Source organism: Protopterus annectens, chromosome 13.part0, assembly GCF_019279795.1.
Source record: "Protopterus annectens isolate FY-2018-M chromosome 13.part0, PAN1.0, whole genome shotgun sequence".
In the NCBI taxonomy this organism is placed as follows: domain Eukaryota; kingdom Metazoa; phylum Chordata; order Ceratodontiformes; family Protopteridae; genus Protopterus; species Protopterus annectens.
This window is the reverse complement of record NC_056747.1, coordinates 691,431,247-691,447,443: the sequence shown is the minus strand read 5'-3', so window position 1 is coordinate 691,447,443 and position 16,197 is coordinate 691,431,247. Positions and strand designations below refer to the sequence as shown.

The following is a 16,197-nucleotide window of genomic DNA, read 5'->3' as shown; positions in this document are numbered from 1 at the left end:
GGGTTGGAAGTTGGCATAATGGTTAAGGTGTTTGGTGACACAAAGTACAGAGTTTGAGTCTTACTTAGGGTCATTAGCCTTCCTTGAAAAAAAAAATTGAATTTCTTTTCTTACCCATGATTTATTTTAAGGCCATCACTGGATCAAAAGGTTGGAAAGATGCTCTAAACTGCACCTCAGAGCATGTATAACCCCATGGCTATTGGAGACTTGGCAGTCTGCAGAGCCCGTCTTAATTCAGATGCATCTTATATAATTGTGAGAGTCTATATCAGATAGTCGAAGTTCCGTAACTCCGAACACCTAATGGTCGAACCATTATGTTCGAAGTTACAGAACTTTGACTGCGTAAAAAAAAAAAATTACAACGGATAAAAAATAAATTGTAAGCAGGAGGGCACGCCCCATGCACCCCCACGTGGGGGGCTGTGTCCTCTACACCCCCCGCTACTTAAATATACCAACTCTGAGATTGCACCACATTTAAGTGAATGGAAACCTCCGCTTATGGAGATTTCCATTCAAATGCTCGAACATTTACAAATACGAACGTATGGTCTCGACCATATGTGGTTCGAACTTGTAAAAGTTCGACTATGTGATAGGAACCCTAATTATGACTGTACAATCTTGACTAATTAGAATGCATTGAGAAAATGCAAGAAAAAGTAAAATCAGTCAGGAGTTTCTTTCATTAATTGTGATTTTTAATCAGGCCATCACTAGATACAAAAGGTTGTTAAAAAAGTACAAAATCCACCCTGGAGCATGTAGAAAAATATGGTTTCTGGAGAAAGGTGAAGAGTAAAGCAAAATCTGAGGAAAGGAAGAACAACAATCTGTATAGTGCAGAAGGCCAGAGTATGGGGGAAAGAGCAGTGGGACATGTGAAGGGGGAATAGTAGGTAACAGGGGATGTCACAAAGCCCTTCTTCCTTGGTGCCATTTTACCGGAGGACAGCCTTGCATGTAGGGTTGTTGTAACGTAACCTCACCTCACTGGAACTAAACCTCAGTGTGAACGTCCCTCTGTGGAATGGGCAAACTTGTTGTAGTACACAGACCTATTGTAATGTAGTTAGAGTTCAGTCTGTACTTAGTTCTCCAAAAGCTTTGTAACTTCCTAAGATTGCTTAGAAGAGGTAGAGTCATCAGGGTGATACTTGAAGTGTCTAGGACCCCCAACTTGACGCTTGCTCGGGGCACACCAAAATGCTTATACTGGACCTGGCTGATGCCTCCCTGTATTTTCTTTTTTTAGTGACAGCTTTCTTACGGACTAGTTAAAGGAAAAATAAAATCTTTTCATTCTTGGAAAACACTAAGCCAAGATCAAGTCTTAGTAAGAACAGCAGTTTAGTTAACATTGACGTTCAAGAGAAGAGTATATCCAGAATTGCCTGTGTCTTGGATTTGAATGGTGCCGGTGCTGAGCCATTCCTGAATGTATGTTTCATGTCTTCACTTTGTTTCTTGCCTTAGCTCCAGCAGGTGTCTGTAGCATTAGGAAACATGATTAAGGTTAACAGGAGTATAAGGTTTCGTACATAAGCACTGCTAAGCAAACTCTTCAAATTTCCTTGGTTTAAAAGCATATTTGGATAGAAAACACATCATCTCCCAATTTACTTCAGAAATTTCTCAGTCTGTCAATGTGGCTAAGAACCTCTTTAGTTTTTATTGTCTCTGTTTTTAACTGTCTAAACCCTTAAAGTCTACTTAACCCTTGGACATGCAATGCATCATTCCTTGACTCAGTTAATATAGAACCAATTCTAGGCTGGGTATTATTTGCCTTACCCAGTAGTTTCAGTTATGTGAACTTTGCTAATAAGCCTAAGTATTCAGTCATCCAAGCATCTCTCAAGCCAGATATAGTCTTAACTGCACTTGTATCCATCAATGAAACCTTTGCCTCAGCTGTTCTCAGTGAATTTCAGGCATGCTTTTTTGCTTGTAGTTGACCAACATTTCCTTCCCAGTTACTTTTGTATTAAATAACATGTAGGCAATATTAAATTCTCATAAGCAAAAACTTGCTTATGTTTCTTGATCACCGTTAATAACCTAATAGGCTGTTGTAATAAATACAGCAGTCTGGCTTTAGACTGTACTCCATTCATCACTTTCAAACCCTGACGCATGTAGAAATGTTTACCATTTTATGCTGTGCTCCTGGAAGTGCAACAGATAGAATATATTGAATGGATCTGTATCAACGTATAAATATAAATATGGGGCAGGAGAAAAAGACCCCTACCTCCTAACACCATCTTATCCTGGGCTACCCTAGGCTTAAACTACTTCTGTATGAAATCATTCATGATATTTTTAACAGCTTTTAAAAACATTAGGTGGCTCTACTGAAAAAAACCCAAAGTCATGTAATAACATTGCATCATTTGTACACACTTATTTAATTTCAGTATAATTATTTGTCTATTTTTTAACATCTTATTTTATTCAGATTAGCATTACATCGTAAGCCATTCAGCATATCATTACATCACAGTTTTGCTAATTGATAAACCTAGTGTAGTCCCAAAACAGACTTGTATGTATTTTACATTTTGCGCACTTATAAATTAGGTTTTGGTGCAACTTTATCAGTTGGAAAGGGGAAATTTTTAATTTCTTAAAATAAATCTAGCTTTATCCCTGTTCACTTTACAGCCTGATACTCTCCCAAGTAGTGTTTTCATGCAAATGAGAAAAATACATAACATCACTTGCATACAAGGAAGTTTTAATTTCCCTGTTCCTAAGTCATTATCTTTTGATGCTAGATTGTCTCATGGTAGTCACTAAAAGCTCCAGTTATAAGGCAAATAAAATCAGACCGTAAGCAACCCTACTTAATGCCTCTTCCTAAGATAAATCTCTGTTCAGTAGTCACAGGTGAATTTTAACTCTTGCTTCAGATCCCTATCAGATCCTCAGTAAGGTGCCAGCTCCCTCAAGAAACCTAGCATTAGCAAAATCTACTCTGGATAGGACCGTTCAGGTCTACCTAAGCCTTTTTCTCCACTAAGGTTTATGAGGTCCACCTTTTCACCTGCTTCCCAAGTGTCCTTCTGGACTAATAAGATTTTCAGGGTAATATCATTGTGCATTGGATTCTACAAACGTCACTCGTACAACCTGTCATTTGTGGAATTTTGGTTACACAAGCTGGTAACAGTGACATACTGGCTTGAGATCATAATTAATGATAGGTGTGGGTCTTCTAAACCTTTGACATACAAGGATAAAATCCTAACTATAACCTGGGTGACTCAGGTTCAGCTAGCAGCTCAAGTGACTGACGGTACTGTCAGGAAGGATGGGAGGTGCCTATCCTAAGAGGGAGGTGTTTTTTTCACCAACTATGTCTGCCACTCTAATGTTTTGAGACAAACATCTCTCAAAGCTCCAAAAGCAGGAACTGGTTTGAAAGAAGCATGCACTGTGGGTGCCCAAGCCAATGGCGACAGCCCCTGTTCCCATATGCAAGGGAGTGCACATGTATGGATGCGGTAGGTACATTAGGCAGTCCGTGTAGTGAGACAGGTGTGTACATCGTCATTTGGAGGAGGTCTTAGAACTGTAACTGAAAATGCTTTCCATAGCTGGGATGCTGGTGAGAACACTAGTGACCCATGTCACCCTACCGGGAGGGCATTCCTCACTGACAGCGGAACAAATGGGCATGTGCATCAGTCGAGAGGCGTAGTGGTCAGTTGAGCAAAGCGACAAAAAGATAAAGGAAAAAAATGATAAATATGGATCTTTACTTGGTCAGCAGATGGGCCTGTACTAGGTCAGCAGGCTGTGATCTCTCCCTTCTTTTGGGATTAGCCACCACTGCCTGTTTCAAAGAACCAGGGAGCTTCCTACTGACTTTGAATACTTTCAAGCACAGTGCTGGCTGATCCTGCCATACAGTGGAGAACTAGGAGTCCTGTATAGCACACCTAATTTGATGGGCTACACTTGGGAATCCAGTAAAATATAATTTGACTTGCCTAGTTAGACTTTATCTTGGTAAGATTTACGTTTTGATTCGTTACGCCATAACTAGCTTTTGATGTATTTTTTGTTCTTTGCCATATTTTTATTGTGACTGCCTCATCTGTAGTGATTAACTGGACAGGCTTCCAAGTATTTCAGGTATCTACTTCAGTATTTGGAACACGCAGTGCAGTGTAGTGATAGACAAGAATCAATTCTGAAGGCTGCTGCAGTTTACTGCAACAATGTAATCTGTCTGCTTATTTTGTTACTGGCTTGTTGTCGAGAATTTTTGGACTGGAGCATGCTGAATATTTATTGGGTTTTATACATGTATTTTAACTGGGGGTCTGGAATTATTTAGTACTGAGTCATATCCACAGGTATACGGGTGTAGATCATGGTGCATCATGCTGTTATCATTTCTACCGTGCTTAGATAAAAGTGAATGTGGAAGTGGCACCCAAAAATGCTGGAAATTGACAACATACATTTGGAGAGTAGGAACTGCAAGCAAATTTTGATGTTGCTGTGGAACAAGCAGGGCCTTAATTATTTTCCACTCCAAGTCATATATTCACATTTAAATAAAGTGTTGAATGAGTGATATCAAAAAACTGCTGTTTATTCTTTCATCCTGACTTTTTTCTGCTAGGCTGTACTGGAAGACCAGACCCATATGAGGCAGATTGAGATTGAAATTATCCCCCTCTTCCTTGTCCCAGATACAAATGGCTTCATCGATCACCTCTCCAGCCTAATCACACTGCTGAATTGCAAACAATACATCATCGTGGTACCACTGATCGGTAAGTATTACATCTTGCTACTGTTAATTTTTGATCCAGGGATGTGTGCAAGAAAGGGAAGTAAAAGATGAATGCTAAATGTTTTAAACATTGATTAGCTGTCCTTCTATTCACAAGTTGCAGTATTTATCACATATGGGTTTACTCCTCTTGCTACCTGAACATCTGGCTAGTATACAAAAGGTTTCAGTCACTGTATGGTGCATCTCACGTGGCTAGTGGAACGTGGGCCATAAAAGTGACATCTGTACGCACCAGCCCTCAGAACTTCTCAGTCGCCATTCGAGCGTCAGGTGTTCCTGCCTTTCCCGGCTGTCAGATCTTGAAGAAATCAGATAAGTGCCCTGTTGGGGAACCTTTTCATATTTTTTCTTTATCTTAATGCTTGGTCATGTCATGCAGAAAGGGCAAGTGTAAGTGCGGCCATCAGATACTGCCACAAGTATGCCCACGATCAGTGTCTCTTTTGTTTAGGTTGGTTGCGTGACTACAAGACCTGCTCCGTTTGCCAGGTGTTTGTGCCCAAAACTTTGTGCAGCCGTCTGCACGCGCTCAACCTTTATCTGGAAAATCAATGTTTAAAACATTTAGCCTTTGGTATGGAGGGTTCTGCTGACATACCTGCTGAACTGCCGAAAAAAAGAGCCAAGACTATCAAGACTACCACTACCACTGCTCCCCTCTTGCATCTAACTCTCAGCCTGTGGCTGACTTCAGCCTGGTTGAGGATTCGGGCTCTGCTGCCTCAGATACAGCAGGTACCTCTATGGAAGCCACACAATCCCACGTGGAGGGCATGTCCTTAGAGGCTGTTCCAACATCGGTTTCTGACACCAGGCAGAACCAGAAATTTTGGTAGATCCATCGGCTCCCTCCGGTTCCATACAGTCACCCAATTCCAGGTCTTTCTCCCTTCATACACCCGCCAGGCCTCTCAAAAGGAAGGAAAAAAGAACTTCATTTCACCTACTATTGAAAGCATGCCTGACTGGAAGCCTTTCAGACAAAGTTTGTTTAATGCTTTCATGGCCTTATGGCCTACCAGTACAGGGACTTCGACCATCTCTCCTCCTGTAGTGAGCCCAAGGCCTCAAATATCAGACCCCTCTCTGAGAAGAGGAGGAGTTTTCTGATTCTTCATCTGAAGAATCACTCTCTTATACTTCTCAGCTTTCTTCTCCCTTGGGGCACAGTTCCCCATCGGAAGAATTTGTTGATCATGACTCCCCAGCTGAGGATTTGACCTTTGGGAAGACTATTACCAAGATGATGGAACATTTTAAGTGGGTATCATATGAAATGACTGAGGTTCAAAAAAAGGTATTATGACCTCATTCAGATGGATTCCCCAGCCCCTACTGCTGTTCCTCCAATTCTGCCTTCCTTCGTGGATGCCTTCTCTTCAGCATCCTTGATCCCTGACTCAACCCCCTGCTCCACGCAGACCTGATAGATTTTTATAACATCCCTGAGACTGCTAAGTTTCTTATTACATGTCTTCCAGCAGACCCTACTACCATTTTCATCTCCACGGATAAGGCCTTTAAACTGTTACCTTCCATCACCATTCTTCCTGCTGACAAAGACTGCAAAACCATGGAACATTTGGGTAAGAAAATTTACACCTCTGCTACTCTGGCCTTCAGGGTTACTAACTACCAGACACACATGGCTAAATATGCCTTATCCCTTCTGGAGAAAGTCTCTGAGGAATTGTCTGATTCCCCAGATTTTGCTGCCAAAGCTTTATTGTCTTTCCTTCTTGCTCTCACCTCCCGGGTTACCAGGCATCCATAAAGTGCAGTTATGAAGCTGATGAAGCCTCAGCCAGGTCAGCAGCATCAGCATCTGCTTTGAGAAGGTATTCCTGGCTTACCCCTCCAGCCCCTACCAGAAGACTTTAGAGCAAAGCTGGTTGATGCCCCTCTGGACAATACAGCTCTGTTTGGTACAAAAGTGGCTGATTTATTTAAGTCACTACAGCAGAAGGGAAAAGAGATGCATGATTTAAAATACATGTTGGTCTCTCCTCTTCCAAAATTCCAGAGGAATTATCCAGCAAAAACACAATTTATTAGAAATCACTCTCATTCTGCTGCTCCCACAAGGCCCAGAAATACAACTAGGAAGCAACCCACTCCTGCCACAGTTTCCCCCTCCTCTAGCCAGAGGGAGCACTTTCACGACAGGGCAGGTAGTATCTGACTACCTGCCAACCTAAAAACCCCCAACCCTTCCATCTCTCCCTTTCTTGGTGTGTCTCTCTCACTGTCTTCCAATGTGGACATCCATCACCTCAGACAAATGGGTCCTTTCAATAATGCAAAATGGTATTTTATGACCTGGCTTGTGCCCCCAAAACGAAGGGGTATTCCACAATATCCAAAACAGCTACACCTACTGCAGCCTATACTAGAAACAGTACCACTGGCTGCAAAAGGAAGAGGTTTCTACTCCAGGATTTTCCTAGTGTCAGTAATAGACTGTCCTTGGAGACCAATTCTGGACCTCTCTTTACTTCAGCCTCTTCCTTCAGGTTCCTAGTTTCAGGATGTTGACCTTAACAACTCTTTTTCCACTCCTTCTTTGCCAAGGGTTCATGGCCACCCTAGATATAAAGGATGCCTACCTTCACATCCCCATAAGGTCCAATTTCAGGAAATATTTGAGGTTTTCTGTGGGCCCTTCTCACTTTCAGTTCTCTGCCTTGCCCTTTGGGCTTTCCATGGCACCCAGAGTATTCGCCAAATGTCTTGCCCCAGTTATTGTCTTTTGCAGGACAAAAGAAGTCTAGATATTCCCTCATCTGGGCGACCTGCTCATACAGGCAGACTGCATGGAGGCCCTCCTGCAAAACATACAACTTGCCATTACCCTTCTACAATCCCTGGGATTTCAGATCACCTTCCCAAGACATTGTCTACTTGAGGTGCAGGATTTGCACAAACATCATGAAAGCCCCCCCCCAAAAAAAATAAAAGGTGGAAAGGTTAACTGAGCACCTATTTCTGGTCCTCCAGACAGAATTGACAGCAAGGCAGTACCTCAGGTTCCTGGGCTACATGGCAACCCATATCCCCATGCTACCATTAGCAAGACTCCATGTGAGGAAGTTCCAGTGGTACCTAAGGTCAGTCTGGACCCAGCTCTCCCACCCCCTGGAGTACAGGGTTCCCCCTCCTACCCTGCCTCAAACTAGAAATCCAGTGGTGGGTGAAGCAAGTGAACCTCAATCCAGGTCTTCCCCTCCAACCACCTCAACCCAAACAGATCATGCACACAGATGCCTCAGACTTTGGCTGGGGAGCAACTCTGGGTCTTATGAAAGTGCACGGGCTGTGGCCAGAGCCACACAAAAAAGAAAACATCAGTATCTCACAGATGAGGACAATACTCCTGACCCTGCAAACCTTCCAATCCAATCTACAACAAGGAGAAAAAACAACAGCAGCAGCAAGATCCTCTGAATAGCAATTTATTCCAAATAAATAATCCTCTGACGTCTCGGCCTAAGCCTTCAAGGAGTACAAAGAAACTAAACTCTACAACATCTACAAATCTACAACAAGGGCCTAAAGAGCTTTACAGACAATGCCACAGTGCTGTGGTATCTCAACAAACATTGGGGAGCAAATCTTGCTAGCTTTGCAGACTAGTTCTCCTGATTTGGGAACTGGCCACCTTTCAGGGAGTTACCCTGCAGGCAGTTTATATTCCTTCACAACAGAACTCCCAGGCAGACTTCCTCAGCAGATCCATAATAAACAGCCATGAATGGATGCTTCACAGGGGTGTCTTCATCAACCTGGTCCACCGGTGAGGTACACCTCAAATAGACCTGTTTTCCTCCTCCATCAACAGGCAACTTCTTTCTTCTGCACAATACTCTCTCACCCTCAGGCGATGGCAACAGATGCCGTCTCAATCTCGTGGAAGGGGAAGCTTCTTTATGCATTTCCTCTTTTCCCACTTGTACAGAAGGTCCTACTGAAGATCCAGCAGGACAGATCAATAATCTTGTTGGTGACTCCCTATTGGCCAAGACGGCATTGGTTCTCCTTACTCTTACAGTTATCCAGGGGTGATCACCACAAGTCACCCCTCAGAGAGTGGTCCTTCTCACACAGCACAAGGGATCCCAAATATACCCACAGTGGCAATTGCTGCACCTCACACTGGGGCCGATAGGATTCTGATCCCTTTCAGACACCTTTACAATGAGGACATGCTCACTGTCCTGCAGTAGGCCAGGAAACCAAACACAAGAAAATCCTACCTATCAAAGTGGAAGAGATTTTCTATATGGTGTCTCAGAAGACAGTTGGACCCCCTTGCAAGCGACACTCCTCTAGTACTTTGTTGCCTGTGTAAACTACTGCAGACAGGATTGACCTACTCATCCATTAAAGCCCACTTGTCTGCCATTTCAGCATGTCTTCCTCTGGATCCCCTACTAGCTTCCAGACTACCAGCTAAGTTATTCCTTAAAGAGGTCCTTCACCTGAGATCCCCTCCCCCGGAAGCCATATCCACCCCCATTGGGACCTCAACTATTTTTTTGAGAAGCTTATGCTTCCTCCATTCGAGCCAGTGGACAAAGCTTCCCTAAAATACTGTACGTGGAAAACTGTACTACTCATGGCCTTGACCTCAGCCATAAGAGTGTCAGAGCTACAAGCTCTCATGGCTGTCCTGCCTTTCCTGGTATTCCACACGAACAAGGTTATCTTAGAACTAACCCTTCCTTCATGCCCAAGGTGGCGAATTACCTTTCCCTAAAATCAGGCCATTCACCTACCAACCTTTTTCCCTAATCCACAGGGAGAAAGTGAGAGAGTACTCCATTCCCTGGATGTGCACAGACAACTCAGATTTTATCTGCACAAACCCAAGGCTGATCAACTGTTTTGTCTCCTTCCACCTCAGGGGCCTAGGGAAGGCAGTAACCAAACAAACTATTTCAACCTGGACTTCCAAAGATATCACCTTCTGCTACAAATACCATGGGAAATACCTGCAACGTACTGTTAAAGCACACTGCACCAGGCCAGTGGCCTCATCAGGAGCCTTCTTTAGGAGATTGAATACCTCTACCATTCTTGAAGCAGCCATCTGGTCATCAGTGCACACCTTCACCAAAAATTACAGTTTAGACCATATTTCCAGAGCCAGGGTGGGATTTGCCAGGGCTATCCTTCATGGATTCCTGCGACCACCTCTAGACCACCACCGCCTTCTTCACAGTGAACTTTGGCACTTATCCATATGTGATGAATACTGCAACACGTGAATAAAAGGACATAGAAAAGTTGTGTAAAATCATACCATAACCATAGATGTCCTTCTCTTCCATGTTGCAGTATTCCTTCCCACCCTCCTGTTATGCTGCATTTCCCTTTCTGGGTGGCACAGGACTAGCATTTCTTTTGCTAGGACTGGTTCTGAGTGGGGCTTACAGTTCTGAGGACTGGTGCGTGCAGACGTCACTTTTATGGCCCACATTCCACTAGCCACATCAGACACTATACAGTGACTGAAAACATTTGTATACTGGTCGGACCTTCAGGTAGCAAGAGTAGTAAACCCATATGTGATGAATACTGCAACATGGAAGAGAAGGACATCTATGATTAGGGTAAGATTTTACCCAACTTTTCTTTCCTAACTTTTCTACGGAGGTAGTTGTATGTATAGCCTTATTCTTTAAGTGTTAAACACCTGTCCAGTCATAAGAATTATACATGATCGAGCCAGAGTCAAAGGGACACTTAGTAGCAGGTAGATAAAAAAGTAAGCAGAAACTTATTACCTAAACCAGTTCACTTGCTGTTCTTTTAGTCATTAAGTAGTCAGTTTAGATAGTATACATTATATGTATCTTTGTTACAGGAATCCAGCAGATAATAGCCATTGGTCTGAACATTTTTAAAGCAGTAGGCTGACCTCTTGGTGTGCAAGAATGCATTTTGGGGATATGACTTTCAGGAGAGACGGCTTTCACCCTAATATTCACATTATTGGCAGTGAAAGTTTTTTTACTACTGAAAACATGTAACTAAATAGAGGAGCAGCAGTATTGCTTGTGGCATAGAAGTTTTAAAACTTTATTTTTAGTTTGCCTTGTGTTTAATTTTAGGGAGAATTTTTTTATTGAGTGTGTTTGTTACTCTGTTTAAATTGTTGTATTCTGTGATGTTCAACATTAGATCACTGTTGCAATAGCCTCAACTGTATGGGTCCTACCTCATTACTACCATACATCTTTTCAAACCTAATGGGTGCCTTCCACACACTTTAATTGTCAAGAGCTTTCAAAGGAGCTCCATATTAAAAGACAGCACAGAAAGCTCATAGCTTTCTTGTCACTGAAGACTACTCCTTTGGTGGACCCTGTGGAACTGTTGTTCGGCTAGATAGCCTCCAAGGTTGAGCTGATAAGCCAGCTGTTGAGGAAAACCTTCCGCTAACTTTATTTTTCTGAAGAAAACGTATTTTTTCTGTAAAAATGTGTTATGTTTGGCTGGGAAGCTGTTTGATTTCAGATTTTCACTTCTTGTCAGGAGCATTCTGCAAAAATGCTTGTGTGAACTACTGTTTAAAAAGTTTTTATTTATTTGTTTATTATCTTATTTTTCCTTGCATGTTGTGTAGGTTTTTAGGGGCATGGCCTTGTGCTTGTGCAGACTGCCTGTATTTTTTCCACGCGATATTGTTTTTTAACACCTTTATTAAACTATCACTTAAGACACATTTCCACATACATTAATAGAAAATAAAACAAACCATATTAACCTGTTTTCTACACACATTATACGTTGTTTTTTCTTATAACCAGTGTCTTTCATTCCAACATTACATAAATCACTAAATTCCTGCCTTCTCTTAAATCTCACTCCACCTGAACATTATTCTGCCTGTATTGTTCCCACAAATTTCATTTATTTCTATGTAATGTGCTGCTTCACTTTTCTAGACATCCATCTTTCAGTTATAGTATCTTTCACAATATTCAATACTTCAAGTACAGTTAGCTTAGATTTTGATTTCCATTTTCAAGTAATTGCTTTTTGGCAGGTAATGTAATTAAACTTAAGTCCTTACTTAGTCTAGGCAATTCAAATCTTGTGAACCAACTCAAAATAATAATTTACTTAATTATAGCCATTTGCCCCCCCCAATGTTTCCGACAAAGTACTCTCTGGGGAATTGTAAATCTTCCAGTTTATTACACTCCCAAAAACGTTTCCTGTTTCCACTTTCTTCCCCATCACACCTCCAACATTTGCAATCTACCTGAGCAACAATCCTTTGACGTCTGCTTGTGCAAACACTTCCAAGCAAAAATTCTGAATCTTCTATAAATTGCTTTTCCTGTCTTTCTTCCCAATCTTTTCTAACCTCCTCTGATTGATTCTTATAGTTATCATGTAATATTTTATATGCTGTACTAATTATTCTCTTTTTAACAACAGCCTATGTTCTAGATTCGACTAAAAATTCTACCAGTGCAGATCTTTCATTTAGGATTCCCCCTATTCCTGTTTGCCTGTATGCTATTATTGATCCCTGATAAGGAAGGCGGTCTCCAACCTGGAATTCTAACGACAACTTGGCCTCCTTTCATTCTTTTAACTTTCCCTATAGTCATTTGCTCCAGGCACTATGGTTCCTTTGCCAGGTTTTTTTTCCAATATATTTCAGCCCCTGTACCACTACTTGCAGTAATTTCTATTGGTAAAATCTCTTTTCTCCATTCCCACATTGGCTTAATTCTTAGAATACTTTATGAATATGATAATTGTATTCTTTGTGGTGGTGGTTATTCTCCACAAGGATCTGCATTTAAAGTCCTACTCTCTCCTTTCTTCTCAAATTCCTCTATTTTATTATCATCCTTTTCCACTTTGATGTATAACCCTCTGCTTCTGGTCTGCTTATGAACCTTAACTGTACAACCCTGAAGTATCCATTCATATCAGGTAATCTTAAACCACCTTGCTCTCTTGGGAGAATCAACTTATCCCACTTAACTTTTTCTCTCTTCACCTCCCAAATTAATTATTTCAATTCTGTATTAATTATGCTTCACAACTTCTCTTCTGGTTGATAAAAGTATGTTTGACCTGTATATAAACCTAAAGGGACTAGAAACATTTTCACTGCATCTTACTACCCATATCCATAATCACGAGCTCCCAGCCTTAAGTTTTATATTATTTTTGTTTAGTCTCTTCCCAACTTTCCTTGGCTGCCATAATATAATCCTTTTTAATCCACACACCTAAATACTTCGTTATCCTTTTCCCATAAATATGGGCATTGCTGAACCAATTCATGTGTGGGTACATAGTTCACTGCTATAGCCTTTATTTTAGCGTCACTTATTTTATATCCTGAAAAAACTTGAAACTGTCTCAGGATGCCCTTTTTTGGGTTTATCAATTACAAAATAACATAGTTCTGTGAATAAAGCTAACTTTTCCTGATTAACATAACAGTTGTATCTATTTTCTTTGCCAATGGCTTTAAGTATAAAGCAAATACAAAAGGGGAAAGAGAACATCCCTGCCTGTTTCCTGTGCTCAAACAAAACTTACTGAAAAGTGTGGGACTTTGTCATTTAAAACCATGACCACTGTCCCCACTCAAATGACCTATCCATCTTTTTTCTGTTAAAAGCAAGACCGCTGTTCAGATAATCTATGTTTTAGTGTTTGATACAATGATTATAGTTTTATGTTTATAGTTTTACATGTATATATATTTCTATTTTTTATATATGCATTTGTATTCTATTAACTTTGTGTTTTTAAGCAGCTTTTGCATGCATAAGAAGTAAAATAATGGTCATGTTTCTTTAATAACAATGAGCTTTTTACTGACTGGATAATTGGTGACAGTTTTTTTATATTTAAATGGTAAAAAATCAGTTTGGAATTGCATCTGATGAAGCAGTATCTGTACAAAAGCGCTTATGTCTGTTTATGGAATAAAGAAAGATTTTTACTCTACATATTGGATTGCTTGGCCATTTTTGAGTCAACTTTGTTTTTTGGATTCTACAGTTGTTACTTTTTTCGACTTGGGACTTTGTTATTGCTGGTATTTATCCTCTTTTATCGTTTTACTGAAAAGGAACCTTTCTACATTAATTCTTGCTTCTGACCCTTTATATATTCTCCTAATTAACCCTGTTATTCTGTTAAGTGCAAATGTTTAAATTTTCCAGTTCATAAAATCACAGCTGACTCTGTCATTTGCCTTCTCAGTATCAAGAACCACTGACAGTAGCATTATTTTTTTTTTCAATCTGCTTCTTTCTGGATCGTCATTGTTGTATAATGTTGTCAAATGTTAACCCCCCCCATCCACAACTACACTGATCCATATGTATCAATTTTGGTAATTTGTAATCATGATTTAAAATTGAAATGGGCCTATGTGAAAGCTGGGTCTGAAGGGTCTTTATCCTCTTTAGGTAATGCATTCACTACAGCTTTCTTCTAAGATACTAGTACCCCTCCCCATTCTTTAAAATATTGGTAAACAAAACCTACCATATCTTTATTACTTGCTTTCCTTCCAACTTACAAACTTGAATAGGAATATCATCTTTTCTTGAAGACTTCCCTGTTGATTGATTGTACACCATTGCTTTTGTCTCATCTCTTGCAGTCTTAGCTATTAATCATTCATTATCATCTTCCTAGTTATTATACATCGAGAAATTATATGTAAATTCTGTGTTCCTACTGCTGATTTCACATCTTCCATTCCAAATATTCTCACGTACTTCGTCAGAAATTTACTCTCTCTCTTATATTTGCCTTATAGGGCCCTTTACTGTTGCAGACCAAGTTCCATTCCCCACCTAAGAATAATATTCCCCGCTGAAAACTTATTTCTCCCATAATTATCTTAACCTCTATAATAATAGTTTTAGGTGAAATATAGTGGCATGCAACATAATCCTCCTCCCTTGCCCAAATAACCCCTTGCTTCCACGTGTCTACCATTATTGTCTTTTTTTTTCTTCTTCTCTCACTGTTGGAAATGCATATATCAATCAATATTATTATTACTCTCCTTTTCCTTTGTCCCTGATATTCCACTGAATATCCATAGAGAAATCATTTATTTATCAAATTTTCCATCATCAGTTCTATACAGATATGTCTCCTGCAACATTGTTATTTGTGCCCTACAGTTGTTATTTTAATACTGTTTGCTTTTGTCTCTACATAAGGCCATTTACATTCCATTACAATATGGACAGAGTAGCCATTATGATGGAACGCTATTACTCCCATCCGTTATACATGACAGATCTTCTGAATGTATAATTCCAACTTTTAGCTTAGATGCACACTTCAGTGTTTGGTAGGCTGTTGTCTTATGTAGTTGCTTCTTTTAATCTTCATTTGAACCTGTGCAACATTTTCAGTGCTTTTTGTTTCAATGAAAACACTCATTTTAACTTAAAACAAACACAAAAAAACTGTATACATTTTCAACAAATGAAGTTTGCCCCTCCAACTAAGAGTAGCTACCCGAAATTGATAACTGCACCGATGAGCATAACCTAATTTAAGATTCAGGTTACCAATGCTAAACCTGTGTTTCAATTTACACTAATTGCTGTCTGTCCTTTTCTTATCTCTGTTGCCCTCCCAGATGTGAAAAAACATCTTCATGCTTTTTTTTAGTGTCACATTTTCACGCTTAATTTATTTTTTACTGAAGTGCTTCCCAATATACCTTTAAACATGCAGTTCACTCATTAGACTGTGTTCTGAACTGTTATGATTAACTGCTTGAATCTGCAGACTTCTCATCTCCAGGTTAGTAACGAAAAAGAAAAGTTATTGACTTTGCAGATGGGTGAAACAATGTTTGCAATTTACACCCAGTACAACACTATTCAACCCCCCTTATGATTAATTTCTTGTACCTGTAGTCTTCTTGTCTCACACTGAAAGCCTTTGTTAATGAAAAAATAGCCAATGACTTTACAAGTAGAAGAAAGAAATACTACTTCCCATGTGTCTCATCATTTTATCTTAGTTTTAATCCTTTTTCCTTTAAAAAAATTTGTCTGTAGCTTAAACCAAGGATGTTAACCACCTGCATAAAAACAGTTATCTTAATTGTACATATAATGTAATCAATACAGTTTTACATCCCTCAGCACAAAAGCTCAAAATGACAACATTATATTAACTTTAACTTGCTTCTTTCTAGCCTTTCCTAACATGTTATACTGTAAAGCCTGCTAGGGAAAAGTGGTTTCAACCTTTAATATTTTTAACACATGCATATATATATATATATATATATATATATATATATATATATGTGTGTGTGTGTGTGTATGTATGTATATATGTGTGTGTGCGTA

At 40.0% G+C, this 16,197-nt stretch overlaps 1 protein-coding gene across 2 annotated transcripts in view; it reads left to right on the top strand.

Moving 5' to 3' along the window:
- SMG6 (SMG6 nonsense mediated mRNA decay factor) overlaps window positions 1–16,197 on the top strand; it is a 3,859,488-nt gene that overhangs the window by 3,535,787 nt on the left and 307,504 nt on the right. For both annotated transcript variants that reach the window (XM_044054377.1, XM_044054376.1), the window contains exon 16: window positions 4,646–4,799. In XM_044054377.1, coding sequence (XP_043910312.1) covers window positions 4,646–4,799 — 154 coding nt within the window. The remainder of the gene's footprint in view (window positions 1–4,645; window positions 4,800–16,197) is intronic.